The sequence below is a fragment of the Oratosquilla oratoria genome, chromosome 24 (assembly GCF_046742065.1).
Source record: "Oratosquilla oratoria isolate Oo_2021 chromosome 24, ASM4674206v1, whole genome shotgun sequence".
Classification (NCBI taxonomy): domain Eukaryota; kingdom Metazoa; phylum Arthropoda; class Malacostraca; order Stomatopoda; family Squillidae; genus Oratosquilla; species Oratosquilla oratoria.
The window spans coordinates 59231224-59246256 of record NC_134800.1 but is presented as its reverse complement, the minus strand read 5'-3'; the positions used below and the strand labels follow the sequence as shown (position 1 = coordinate 59246256).

The following is a 15033-nucleotide window of genomic DNA, read 5'->3' as shown; positions in this document are numbered from 1 at the left end:
GAAGGAGGAGGGGAAGGAGGAGGGGAAGGAGTGGAAGGAGGAGGGGAAGGGGAAGAAGGAGGGGAAGGGGAAGGAGGAGGGGAAGGGGATGGAGGAGGGGAAGGGGAAGGAGGAGGGGAAGGGGAAGGAGAAAGAGGACGGAGGAGAAAGTGGAAGGAGGAAGAGGAGAAAGGTGGAGGAGGAGGAAGAGAAGGAGGAGGGAAAGGGGAAGGAGGAGGGAAAGGGGAAGGAGGAGGGAAAGGGGAAGGAGGAGGGGGAGGGGAAGGGGAGGGGGAGGGGAAGGAGGAGGGAGGGGGGAAAGAGGAGGGGAAGGGGAAAGAGGAGGGGAAGGAGGAAGAGGAGGGGAAGGAGGAAGAGGAGGGGAAGGGGAAGGAGGAAGAGGAGGGGAAGGGGAAGGAGGAAGAGGAGGGGAAGGGGAAGGAGGAGGGGAAGGGGAAGGAGGAAGAGGAGGGGAAGGGGAAGGAGGAGGGGAAGGGGAAGGAGGAAGGGAAGGGGAAGGAGGAAGAGAAGGGGAAAGAGGATGGGACGCGGAAGGGGAAAGAGGAGGGGAAGGGGAAAGAGGAGGGGAAGGGAAAAGAGGAGGGGAAGGGGAAGGGGAAAGAGGAGGGGGAAGGGGAAGGGGAAAGAGGAGGGGGAAGGGGAAGGGGAAAGAGGAGGGGGAAGGGGAAAGAGGAAAGAGGAGGGGAAGGGGAAAGAGGAGGGGAAGGGGAAAGAGGAGGGGAAGGGGAAAGAGGAGGGGAAGGGGAAGGAGGAGGGGAAGGAGAAGGAGGAGGGGAAGGAGAAGGAGGAGGGGAAGGAGAAGGAGGAGGGGAAGGGGAAGGAGGAGGAGGGGAAGGGGAAGGAGGAGGGGAATGGGAAGGGGAAGGAGGAGGGGAATGGGAAGGGGAAGGAGGAGGGGAAGGAGAAGGAGGAGGGGAGGGGAAGGAGGAGGAGGAGGAGGAGGAGGAGGAGGAGGGGAGGAGAAGGAGGAGGGGAGGGGGAGGACCCTGGCACCTTCTGATCTGCAACCTTGAGAGACTACTCAATGGGCTTTCAATCTTAATCTCTCTCTCTCTGCCAGCCATGCAACATGTTACTTACTTCGCATTCAAAGATCCACCATGAACATCCCTTCAGAGGAACCGTGGAGGTCACAAGACCCGAGGCCGACCCACGCGACGGGTCGAGTTACAATGTGCCCCCGAAGAGCGCGTTTCCAGCGACGATCCAGCCGTCAGTCCCGCCTTCTGGAGGAGGAGGAGGAGGAAGAGCGACGGCGGCAACGGCAGAAGTCGCCCAAGCCGGAGACGAGGAGGACGAGGACGAGCAGGAGGAGGAAGACGATGCGGATGAAGAGGACGATGAGGAGGATGAAGATGACAAGGAGATGGAAGAGAAAGAGGTCTAGGAGGACGATGAGGAGGAAGAACAGGGCGAGGATGAAGATGACAAGGTGGAAGATAAAGAGGACTAGGAGGACGAGGAAGAGGAAAATTACAAGGTTGTAGACGAGGAGGAGGAGGACGGAGAAAAGAGGAGGAAGGAGGAGGACGGAGAAAAGAGGAGGAAGGAGAAATGAGGAAGGACGAGGAAGGAGGAGAAACGGGGTGACGATGATGGGTGACGGAGTGATCTTGGTTCCATCGAAGTTGTTCTTTCCGAATAATAAGAATAAACAAAGATAATCGTCAAAAGAACTTGTTTGTTCAACTGTACGCCCGTTGGCTAGGAAAGGCGGTGGCGTTAGGGGGAGGGGAGGGGAGGCGGACAAGGAGTAGAGTGGTGGGGGAGGTGGAGACGGGGAAGGAGGAGGAGAAAGGCGAAGAGAAAGGTGAAAGAAGAGGACGAGAGGATGAAGAGACGACGACGGCAAAGAGGTGGAAGAGGTGCACGAGGGGGACGTGGAAGAGGATGAAGAGGAGGAGGAAGGGGAGGAGGAGGAAGGGGAGGAGGAGGAAGGGGAGGAGGAGGAAGGGGAGGAGGAGGAAGAGGAGGATGATGAAGAGGAGGAAGGGAAGGAGGATCAGGAAGAGAAGGAAGAGGAGAGGGGCAGCGGTTGGTGAAGAGAGAAACAAGGTAACACGAGACAAGATGCGAACGACTCAGAGAGAGAGAGAGAGAGAGAGAGAGAGAGAGAGAGAGAGAGAGAGAGAGAGAGAGAGAGAGAGAGAGAGATAAAAGAAAACGAGGGGATACGGAAGCATAAGGCCGGGGCCCCTCAAAGAGACGGAGAAAAAAAAAATAATAACGAGACAATTGGGGGTGGGGCACGGGGGCTGAAAAGGCCACAGATGGGAGAGGCGAGGTGCCTGTAGGAGAGGCCGTGCACCAAGGACGACGAAAGACAAGGGAAGGGCTGGGAAGGAAAATTAATTAATGAATTGCATTGTGACCGAGAAACACACTCGGGAGGTTCGCCATGAAATACAAGACAGACATTTCCATTTACAACAGCAACAGGCAGACTCTAGGAAACACAAAACATACCCAAAAATACATACATACATACATATAGAGATTGAAAAGGGGAAAGAGGGAGGGAGGGAGGGAGACGGGAAGGAAGGAGGGAAGGGGGAAGGAGGGAGACGGGAAGGAAGGAGGGAAGGAGGGAAGGGGGAAGGAGGGAGGGAAGGGGGAAGGAGGGAGGGAGGGAGGGAAGGGGGAAGGAGGGAGGGAGGGAGGGAAGGGGGAAGGAGGGAGGGAGGGAGGGAAGGGGGAAGGAGGGAGGGAGAGAGAGAGAGAGAGAGAGAGAGAGAGAGAGAGAGAGAGAGAGAGAGAGAGAGATCGTCTTCGCACCAAACCACCATATTTTCCTTCCCTTCGTCTCCTTGCCCCCACCCCCCAAGTCACGTGACCAATTTCAGGAGTTGGGCCACAGACCGGGAATGACGTCTTGAGGTCTGACGATCCCTTTCTAGCTGAATCGGGATCTAGTGCCTCTAGTTACTATAGGCCTCTATTTTCTAAGGTCTCCCTGTCTTAATTAAGCGGCCCATACACGATCAATTATATTGCGCAATTTCATTGTCAATACTCTGAATTGACAATTGAATTGACCGCGAATGGGCGATATAACGCCCATACGCGGTCAATTTGTCAATTCAGAGTATTGACAATGAAATTGCGCAATATAATTGATCGTGTATGGGCCGCTTTACACTCAACCGCTTACCGACGAGAACCACTTTTGTGGAAAGTTGTAAAGTTCGCAAAACGGAAGTAATACGCCGCGTCTGTTTTGAAGACGAGGACTACAAGTTTCGTATAATCACAAACTGTAGTTCTCTACCTTAGGTAATGCAGAGAATTTTACTTTATTACTTTTAGGCTATCTCCGATAGTAGATTTTAGTTTAATAAATCAATAAATAATAATAGTACATACATATACCCCCTTACAGGGAGGGGGGGGTAGCCAAAAAGAAAAAGGCATAGAAACCACTCCCACCCATTCCATCCCCTACATATTCCACTCCCCTCCACCCTCCTTCCTCCCTCTCATCTTGGCACCTCCTGGATGATAGGTCATCCCTCCATCTTGTCCACTGCTCTGGGTCAGAAGCAGTGTCGCAAGACACAGCACATCGGCAAGGCCATTTCATTAATTCGGCGACACCCCCTCTCCGTCCCCTCGTGCAGAAAAGGAGAAGACGGGGGGGAAATCCCTTCGGGCTGCGTCAAATTATTTCTCAAACATACTTCCTCACTCCCCCATTCCCCACCCACTCCCCCTCATGCATCACAGCATCATCCATACACAACCCTTCTCCATTCATCCCTATTTTCTGTCCTCTCCCGTCCTTCAACAGACATTGCTCCCTTTTGTAATGCCCCTTTTACCCCCATCCATCTATCTCATCCTAGGACACCCCCATCCTTCCACACCTCTTTTATTAATCTTTCTTCACTCATACTTTCCATGTGTCCAAACCATCCTAATACTTTTTCATCAACCCTATCTTCCAACTTCCTTTCCAACACTGTTCTCCTCCTCACCTCATTTCTCACTATCTAGCCTAGTAACTCCTATCATACTTCTCAGACATTTCATCTCAAACACATTCAAACTCCTTCTTTCTTCCGCTCATATGTTCCATGTTTCTGCCCCGTACAGTGCTGTCGGCACAATCACTCCATATAACCTTCTCTTAGCATCAATTCCCAGATGTCTATTTCCCATTACACTTTTTAATCCAAGGTATTTTACTTGCTTCTCTCAACCTACATTCTGCCCCCAGCCCCACTCCTCCCTTTCCTGTCACATTCGCACCCAAGTATCTAAAACTATCCTCTTCCTCCAGTCTCCCTTAATGCTCACTTCCAGCCTGTTGTCACTCTCTCCCCTTGTACATCTCATCACCTCACTTTTGCCCACATTTATCTTCAGCTTCCTTCTTTCACACACCTTCTCAAACGCTGTCACTAACTTTCTCAATCCCTCCTCTGATCCTGCTACAAGCACAGTGTTGTCAGCAAACAACAGCTGGCTTATTTCCCACTTTTCTCCATTTTCTTTAACCATCTCCAATCCCTGACCCACCACCCTTGGATTCACCTCTCGCACCACCCCATCCATGTATAGATTGAACAGCCAGGGCGACATAACACATCCCTGACGTAGTCCCACCTTTACCTCAAACCATTCACTCTCTCCATTTCTAATCCTAACACAAGCTCTACTACTGTACTCTCGTAAAAACTCTTGACTGCTCTTACCAGCTTTCCTCCTATCCCATATATCTGCAATACCTCCACAGTGCCTTCCTGTCTACCCTGTCGTAAGCCTTTTCCAGATCTACAAAAGCCCAAAAACACATACTTACCTTTTCCCATAGCTTTCTCACATATGTCTTACCACAAAAATCTGATTTACACAACCCCTACCTGTCCTAAAACCACACTGTTCCTCACCAATTACTCCCTCTCTTCCTCTCACCCGCTGAAAAACAATTATTAATACTAATAAGGTGAGCATTCTTTGAGGCCGTGTCATCCCTTCAAACACACACACACAAACGAACAATCTTCGACCTTATCATCACTGATATGGCCCCGGACCTCTCGGTGGTAGCAAACATACCAACAATGTAAACAACGACGCACTCAAAAATAGACCAGTTCTAAAATTTACATAATTTGGACATTTTCAGTGTATCTATATCGCTGTGAAAGCGAGAAGCATTTCTATATAGCAATTAACTCAATAAACCAATAACAAGTTTTATTACTACTACTATTACACACACACATCGGGCCACATGAGAGCAAACAAAGAGAGGAGAGCAGAAATTCCTTCTAGTGGATTCCATACCAACGGAGAGATAGTGTGGACAAAAAACGCGGAACGTGTCAGCAGACCACCTGGAGACGCTCGAGGGGAAAAAGAAAAGTGGGACAACAAAGCCCGTGGTGTGCGCACACACTACACGCACACCCTACACACGCGCACACATCCTATACACACTCACTCAGTGTGTGTGTGTGTGTGTTTAATATACACATTTATATTTATTTACGTGTGTACAGAGAATTTATGAGAGCAAGGTCTCACGATGAGTTACTTTACAAAAACAAAACAAATATATAAACTAAATATTGTATTAGGGCAATATACCATTTCGCGGTAGATGGATAAGTGAAAGAGGGAATATATACAGAACATGAAGACTGAGGAGGAGGAAGGAGAGGAAGGAAAGATGGAAAGAGGAGGGTGAGGAGGAAGAGGGGAGGGGAGGGGAGGAGGAAGTGAGAGGGAGGGGGAAGAGGAGAAAGAGGGGGAGAAGGAGGGGAAGGGGGAAGAGGAGGAAGAGGGGGAAGAGGGGGAAGAAGGGGAGGAGGGGGAAGAAGGGGAGGAGGGGAGGGGGAAGAAGAGGAAGAGGGGAGGGGGAAGAGGAGGGGAGGGGGAAGAGGAGGGGGAAGAGGAGGGGAGGGGGAAGAGGAGGGGAGGGGGAAGAGGAGGGGGAAGAAGAGGAAGAGGGGAGGGGGAAGAGGAGGGAGAAGAAGAGGAAGAGGGGAGGGGGAAGGGGAGAAGAAGGGGAGGAGGGGAGGGGTAAGAGGAGGAAGAGGGGAGGGGGAAGGGGGAGATGACGAGGAGGGAGACGGAAAGAATGAAGAGGGAGATGAGTGCGAGAAGAGGAATAAGATGAGGAAAAGAAAGTGGAAGAGGAAGACAAGGAGGAGGGACGAGTTGATAGTGGGCTTTCCAAACGTCGATATCTTTCACAAATGATGTTCCCAGCAACAAAGGGCTGCGCTGCCAGGCCTCGGGGTATTAAATCCCAGCTGAGATCGGGTCTCGACGGTGGCGAAAATAAAATCGCATAGTGCAACAACTGAATTAAACATCTCCCGTTTCTGTGTCCAAGTTCTCAAGTATAAACCATTACCACTAATACAAATACTATCTATATACCAAGGGTTTCTCCCCCCTTATAAGGGAGGTAGCCAATTCAAATTCTAGCACCCACTCCCTCTCATCCACCCTTGTCTCCCTCTCTGCTTAATTACTTACCAATACCAGTTTTAGTATTTGTATCTAAAAGATACAAATACTACTAATAATATAACTAATAATACTGGTATTAATATTCAACAATATTAATAATCAACTTTCACTATGCCTCCTCTACCGCCCCTTCGACTCCTCCTTAGGGTCCCTTTAGTGGATAGAAACATTAGTTATCCGCAACAATGTCGCAGATTACTGGTATCTATAATAGGGGACACACACACACATACACATACACACACACACACACACACACACACACACACTCTCTCTCTCTCTCTTTGCAATGGGGTCCCCTTGGTCCTCAAGACATCATAGGTTTAAAAAGGAAATAGGCAAGAACTGTTTTACCAATAGAGTAGGTAACTAATGGAATATACTTGGTACACACGTATAGAGCTCTGAAACAATTGGATAAGGATAAGGATAACAGGTGGTCATGGACATTTAAGTGTCTAGTGTAGGCCCTACGGTCTCTTGCGGTCTCCTTCATTCTTATGTTCATCATACCCGACCCTCACACACTGTTCAGACTAATGCATCAGGAAACAAGAATCCTACAAACGTTCAGGGGGACGCGAACGTTGGATTTCATGGCATGTTCGACGTTGGGCGGAAACGTTCGCAAGCAGTGTTTGGCACGAAAGGGTTTTAGATTTATCAAAAAGAATGAGATGCGAGGACGGAGCCTGCTCGACGTTTCGCTTGTTATCGCATTACCAAGTTCTTGCTCTGATTTGACCTTGTCGGGAATTGCCAATTACATCCAAGTCTGAAGGTACTGCAATCCAAGTGAACGCGCTCTGCTTGCAGACTCCACGGCTGACCAATTCACCCATTCACGCCAGCCTTTAAAGTCTTTCTTCTGGCTGCCGGTTCGCCCATCGTCCTACAGACCACAAACAACAAACCAGAGAGCGAGCAAAGTCTACCCATTTATCTATTTTTACCATAACTGTTTTACATACTAGACCCATTCCCTTTCCTCTCGTCTCGCCACTCAGTTTGCTTGCTTGCGTTTAAATCCAGGACACTACACGTTCCTGTTCGTGAACTCCGTTACTTCAAGCTCCTTCAGAACATTCTCAAAACGAGAAATTATTTGCCATCTACAGACTGCCGATATTTTCGGTCTACGCCCCACTCTGGTCTACGCCCCACTCTGGTCTCAACGTGTGACAGACACGTCAATAAACGTTCACGGTGCAGGGTGTGTGTGTGGGGAGGGGGGGATTACATCATAGTATCAATTGCGCCATACGCCAGGAGGCGCGTTGTTTTATTCACACCGCCGTCAGTCCCCACGATCTCTCCGAGGAGCGAGCTCCCATGCAGCCGCCCTTCCATTCCACTACCATCCACTCTCGAAAGGTTCGATAAACTTGCCCCTCCAGCCATCAATTCCGTAGGCGTCCCTTCGTCTCCTCCATCGAAGACTGTCTATCGTGGAGACAGGAACCCTGTGAGTAGGATCAACATCAGGGAAACGTGCCACATGTCTACATGGGTTGACGCAAGCGAATTATGCTTATGGTAACTGGCCTGGACTGCTCGTCAAGACCAAAAACTACCCAACGTGTTGCTCGACCTCCTCAACGTGCTTTGTCGACAGAAGCTGAACATTTCCAACACCACTACAACGAGGGATTGTTGCGAACTTACGAGGCTGCGACGGGAGGGGGAGGGGGGAAACAAATGCACCAATTATGCACAGAGTATAAATCAAAACTGAAACAAATGGCACAAACTTTGGGAGGAAGGGGGGGAGTACAAACAGGGAGGTGGAAGGAGGAGGAGGAAATGTATGGCAAGGCCATGGCGACCATGGGGAGGAAGAGATGAACACAAGGACACAGGAGGTGGGGGACAAGGGCGTCTCGAAAAGTTTGGGGAGAAGAAGAAAGGGGAGATCACCAGGAGCCAAAGACTTACTGAAATTCAACGGCTGCACTGTGCCAAGGAGCTGTGGATAAGGAGGAAGAAGAGGTGATGCTTGTGGTGGTGGATGTGGTGGCGAGGGTGATGGTGAAGGTGGAAGTGATGGTGATGGTGGAAGTGGTGTTGAAGGTAGAAGGTGGTGGTGATGAAGGTGGAAGGTGGTGGTGTTGAAGATGGATGTGGTGATGAAGATGAAGGCGGAAGGTGACTGTGTCGTCTCTACGGCGTGCCAATGTGGAGTAGTCGCACCAACTGGTCCTCTATTGAGTTCTGCCGCGACACCTTGAGCCGGAACGCGGCGGCGGCCGAGGGGCAGGCCGTGGACACGACGGTGGCGCCCGTCGGCAGGACCGATCGAACCCAGGCCACGCCCTGGCTCGTGACCCGGGTCCCCCGGAGGTCTAGCTCTGTCAGCGTGCCCGCCACGGCGTTCAGCACCTCCGGGTCGAGCCCCTGGCCAGGGGCGCCCTGCTGGAGAGGCCGGTAGCTGGCCGACAGCGTCAGGCGGAGCTCTCGCCACCGCCCGAAGAGTTGGCGCCAGCGGTTCCTCATGTAGGCCGACCGCCGAAGGAGAAGTCTGCGCATGCCGTCGTCCGTGACGGCCTTGGACCCCCGCAGGCTGAGGACCTGGAGCCTGACGCAGGTGGCGCCGACAATGCGAAGGGCCTGGTCGTCGGCGCCGTGGGACAGCTTGAGGGTGATGAGGTTGGGCATCGCCGTCAGCGTGCGGTGAAGGGCCTCACGCGACAGAGGGTGGCATGTGTAGATCAACTGCTGCAGAGACACTCCCACCGCCTCCAGCAACGCCAGGAGCGGGTCATGGTCCATGGGCGCCCAGTGGTACTCGAGGGGTACCCACAGGGGCCGGTTGGTGCTGATGCGAACCACCAACGCCGTCAGGAGGGGCGGGGTGAGAGGGGCCAAATAAGCCGACACGCCGTCCATCACACTTGGTCCTCGAGGCTCCGAAACGACGTCCTCGAGAAGGGAGGCGAGGGCCAAGGTCGCCGAGTGCAGTAGCGAGGGGCTCCCACCGCTGCCACCACTTAGACTACTCCGCCTACTACTGCTACTGCTTGCACTGCTACTACTGTACGGGCTGCTTCCATACCTCGCATGCCGACCTAGGATGGGCGTCGAGGAGGAGTCGAGGGTGAGGAAGCGAATGCCACGCCGTTGGGCCAACATGGTTCCTCCTGGCCCTTCTGGTATCACGGACTTTTGCTTCGCTTAATGGACTTCGCAGTCACTTCGAGTGTTTCGATCTCGCCAATGCCGTCGTCCTTCTTCAGGAGGAAGCAGCCACCTGACTGACTACCTTCAACCCCCTCGCGTCTTCACCTCTTGCCGGTCACAAAAGCGAAGGCCAATTGCCCTACCCCGCCTACCTCCTCCTCCCCCACGACCTTCTTCCTTTGATAACGCAGGAGCTCCCTCCTCTGGCCGATCGATTCCCCCTCCCCTTCCCCCTCCCCTCCCCCCCTTGACGTCGACTCCCTCCAAACACAATGATCGTCTCCTGGGCAATCACTCCGCCCCCCGGTGTATCTAACCAGGCGTCACGCGCTCTTTGGCCAATCGCATTTCCCTGTCCCGGACTGACGAGAGAAGCTCTTCCTTTGCAGGGGTCAGGTAGGCAGGCAGGCAGGCCAGCAAACACCTGTGACCCCTTGTCAGCTGCCTCGTCAGCGGCCTCCAACACCTGCTGCCGCTGCCGCTAACGTCGGCGCGCACCGCTCCTCATCACGACGCCTCTGATCAGGTTCCTCGATAAAGCATCTCCCGCGAGAAGAGCACACGTGTGGCGACCTCCGCGCTCTCGCCCTGTCGACGACGCGGCGATCAAAGCGGTCCCACTGCACAGCCTAGCCGCCGAGCGCACGCACACGTCCGACTCGACTCGTGCCTAGAGCGCTACTGCCCACCCACCCTGCCCCACTTTCCCCTGCAAAGCGGCATCTACTCCCCTCTTCATTCCCCCTTTCTGGTTTGCGGCTTCCCTCCCTTGGGGAACTATCCCTACGCATTCTTCTTCCCCAACCACCCCGTCCCCATTCCTCCTACCTCTACCTCTTCCTCTCCTCCGTCCTGCCCCGTCTTCGTTCCTCAAAGTCGCCCCCTTGTCACAGAAACCGCGCCCATTGTTGACCGTCACTAGTGCCACCTGCGGCGCCTGTCCGGGGAACCACAGCATGGGACAGCAATGCCCCCCTCCCTCCTCCCTATAAAATGAAATCACAAGATTTCTTTACTTCTCCCCCCCCCCCAACACACACACAGGAAGACATTGTGAAACTTGGGACCCTTTCTCCATCCCGCCACACTCTCCCTCCTTCTCACTATGCAGATGGATCCCTCTCCCCCAACAGCAATACCACAGCACGGGACTTGGGCGTCACGATCACTGGCGAAGCAAGACACGCCCCCTTCCCCTCCTGCAGCATGGTTACGATGATGCAATGTCAATGCTCTTCATACATAAAGACAAATGTAGCATTTATATTCGCATATTCATGGCGGCCACACTATACGGTAACACAAACGATCCACCTTGTAAATGCGTTGCTAATTCATAGTAACCACATCACTGTATATAAATAGAGGAAAGTATAGTTATGGTGTGTGTGTGTGTGTGTGTGTGTGTGTGTGTGTGTGTGTGTGTGTGTGTGTGTGAGAGAGAGAGAGAGAGAGAGAGAGAGAGAGAGAGAGAGAGAGAGAGAGAGGGAGAGAGGGAGGGAGGGGGGGGAGGGAGGGAGGGAGGGGGGGAGAGGGAGGGAGGGGGGGAGAGGGAGGGAGGGAGGGAGGGCGAGAGGAGGAGAGAGAGGGGGGGAGAGAGAGAGGGAGGGAGAGATACCTTTGGTGTTTACCACAAAATATATACAAAGCTCCTAAGTGCTCACGTGCTGCTACAGCATTATGCAGCATAGCTAGCCTGACCTCTCTCTCCCTCCCTCCCTCCCTATCTCTTTCTGCGACCTCTTGGGCCCAATATTGCCGCGAGTGGAAACTACGGAACAGACTCTAAAGAAGGCGTGGAATGGAACCGCCCCCAATCCGCCGCGACCTGACCAGATTGTAATTAGGGACGAAGATTCGCTGCGTCTGGGGATTCGAACCGGTGCCACTGGACTTTTGCCACGGTTACGATGAACTTCGACCTCCAATTTCAGCAAAAGAACAGCCTACCTCCTCCTCCCAACCTACTTACCTTTCTGTCGTGGTGACGCGCGTTCATTCAAGCTTTTTTCTGGCTCTGCCAGGCAGAGGTAGAAACCGTGGTTCTTTAGTTCAGTATTTAGAAATACAGTCCGTCTGGGGTGCGTATATGCGTGTGTACAAACACACACACACACACACACAGGAACCATGTCATCTCTCGTGGAGTCTGAGGGTCTTTGGCAAATATTTTCACTTCGATGTGATCCTCAGCCAAAGAAGCGGACACAACGCCCTTCCGCCGCCGCTCGTAAACAAACACTATTACTCTATTTACAACTCATAACCACCAGCGACGACCACCACCACCACCACGACAAATCACCGCCATCGCCACCACCACCAGTCACCCGGTTACATAAAACAATCATCTCGTCTCGGCACATTAACTCTCACTGCTCGCCGACCTACTACAGGCTACAGACAGGTCATACAGGCCAGCTGGGTAGCTACGAGAGAGAGATAGAGAATGGAGAGAGGAGAGAATGGAGTGAGAGGATAGAATAGAGAGAGAGAGAGAGAGAGAGAGGAGAACAGTGGAGAGGACAGACAAGAGAGAGAATAGAGAGAGGAGAGGAGAGAACAGAGGAGAGGACAGACAAGAGAGAGAATAGAGAGGAGAGGAGAGAACAGAGGAGAGGACAGACAAGAGAGAGAATAGAGAGGAGAGGAGAGAATAGAGAGAATAGAGAGAGGAGAGGAGAGAATAGAGAGAGGAGAGACAAGAGAGGATAGAGCAGAATAGAGAGAAGACAGAATAGAGATAATATAGAATAGAGGAGAGAATAGAGAAAGGAGAGGAAGAAAAAGAGGAAAGATGAGGGCAGAGGAAAGCAAGAGAGCTGAGAAAGAGGAGGGCGAGAGACAAGAGAGGAAAGTGTGTGAGAGGAGTCATTGAGAGGAGAGTGAGAGAGTTGTACAAGAGTAATTCCTTGGAAGAGAAGAGAGAGGAGAGAGGGTGGGTGGGTTGTACAAGAGTAATTCTTTCTACAAGACAAAAAGCACTGGGCACTCACTGCCTTTCGTATACTGTCCTGATTAACAACCGAATACTGTACTCGTACTTCCCCGACTACACCTTGCCCTGCCCATAACTACTTTCACTTCCCCGTCCATAACCAGCGCTTCTTCCATTCCTGGGAGCACCGAAGAAGCGAAGTCGCAGATGTGCCCAAGGAAAGATCCAAGGATGGTGGGGAGCGGACAGGAAAGATTGTGGAAGCTCAACATTAATCAGCATCCGTCTGAGTAGAGACTACTCGAGGCTTCTCCGAAGATGTCCAAAGGTTCTACTCGGCTGGGGGAGGGGGGGGGGAGAGAGTGCGCTTCCTGCGTGGTCAGTCAACAAAAGCGGGAAAGACGCCTCAATGGGACCTTTCGCAGTCAGGCTCGTAGTTGCCTATTAGCGCTAGAATTTTCAATTGTCTCAGATTTCATGAGGCAAAGGGGTGACTTAGCTAATTTGGAAACCGATATTAAAAAAAAAAAAAAAAATACGACATAAATTGCTACATAAGTGTATTTAGAATTAAAAACATGACTCTTATTGTTATAGATTTTACTTACTGGTGTGTGATAAGGCTTTGTTAATTTAATTATAAGATAAAACTAAAAATAGGTAATTATTTTTACTGAAGTATAAGCAGTAAAAATTAGAGGATGTTGATTTCGGTTTTGCATTTTATCCGAGTGTTGCAAAATAATGGATATCACTGTCACGTCCTGTATATGAAGATAATCAGTGAGATAAAATATAACAACAGTGGTGGCGGACGTACGAGTATTTGATGCGCGATGTATTGAAGCGATGAGTTGAAAAACGTTACTTTCAATTCGTCGCAGCATCATGAAAGCAGTCATGGGGCGTACCGATTTCTAATCACTGCGCAGCGTGTCAATAACAGTCGAAGGGAGAGGATACACGCGCTCTGCTTCGCTCTTCTAGTTTCAAGCAATGGCACAAGCAACTTCCGCAAAGCCTTTCGAGTGGACGAAGACTATTATATTACATTAAGCTACTAAAGCAGTACCCAGCCATTTGGAATATAAGATGAGAAATATAAAAAGTACAAACATCGAAAGCTGACTTATTTTCTTTAACAAAATGTAATGTGCGGAATGAAGACATTGCCAAAAAAACTTCATACACTGAAAACACAGTTTCACAGGGCTATGACTGCCATCAATGCATCAAAGAAGTCTGGTGCTGGCACGAAAAATATATACACTCCAAAGCTGTGGTGGTTTAATGATTAAATGAGTAGAGCGTCGGTAGACATCCTCATCCCGTGAAAGCCAAATGATGACGAGATCTGGTATTTGCAGTGATGCAGCCCGTCCGGACGCCAGTGTTAAAGTTTTAAACACGACTACTGCATCAAGTCGTTGATGCGTCATGGTACGTGTGGACGGGGCTTTAGTAATCGTACCGGAAAAATTAGGTCTTCGTTGCAAAATTATATTTTTTATACATTACATAGATTTGCCTATTGCTTGGTGCATTCAATTGAAAGTATATATCAGTATAAGTCCATTGAAATCGGTAGAAAATGACAAATTGCTCGGCTTGATACAATAACAATTATAGGCTGTTCTACGAATATCATCTGTAATTATAAATAAGAGGCTCAAACAATGCTATATGCCGTTTGCAATCATGAAATTAATTTACTTAAATTTCAGACAATGTACAACGATACACTCTGTAAGTTTATAATACTTGCCCAAAAAAGTATTTATTTTCCGGCAAGAATGACAAAATCTGGCGGTGTCTGGTATCAAACCGCTCACTGCGAAAGGTCCCATTGGGGGCTTCCGCGCGTCGTGTAACTTGCAATATCGCGGAAAACAGAAATACTCAATTTAACAAAATTAATGAAAATAAACACGTCCAACAAATATAATCGGCTTGTTTTTATCGTGGCTCTGATTGTCCACTCTCACAAGGTACTTCATAATTGTCTCGTGAATCTGTTTTATAGTCAGACTTTCTTCTTTTTTTCCCGGTCGATGTTGTCAAGAGTGTTCCTATTTGGCATTTGTTCTTCAATAGATGTCCATCGAGTTCACTCCATTCCCTACGGAAAATGGAACTCGACAGGCACTCCTCCAGTCCTCCGGCACATTTCCCTCCCTTGGGCACTACTCAACCCACTACAAACGTTCCTCCACTATGGAATTACCGGAAAGTGCAACAATCTACAGAGAATAGTGGCATCACACCATCTATTTGAGCGCCGTGGCTTACTATCCAGAGGACGATATCGTAAGCGAGTACATGAGTTCTGGAAGTGAACCATTGTTTTTACTTCTCGATATAATTACCTACTTCCTTTATTCTGGCAGCTGTCGGCAAGCGATTTTATTCAACTTAAGGAAAATTAAATCCATGGC

At 50.5% G+C, this 15033-nt stretch overlaps 2 protein-coding genes across 2 annotated transcripts in view; both read right to left on the bottom strand.

The window, feature by feature from the left end:
• Positions 1–15033, bottom strand: part of LOC143038686 (protein phosphatase PTC7 homolog) — a 104742-nt gene that overhangs the window by 55269 nt on the left and 34440 nt on the right. The window lies entirely within an intron of this gene.
• LOC143038687 (uncharacterized) lies at positions 8502–10335 on the bottom strand. The gene has a single exon (XM_076208240.1). It carries the CDS (start codon positions 9610–9612, stop codon positions 8644–8646), a length of 969 nt encoding a protein of 322 aa, XP_076064355.1. The 5' UTR covers positions 9613–10335; the 3' UTR covers positions 8502–8643.

Bases quoted from the DNA above. Each gene is read 5' to 3' on its own strand.
- LOC143038687 (XM_076208240.1), bottom strand. From the start codon at position 9,612: ATGTTGGCCCAACGGCGTGGCATTCGCTTCCTCACCCTCGACTCCTCC.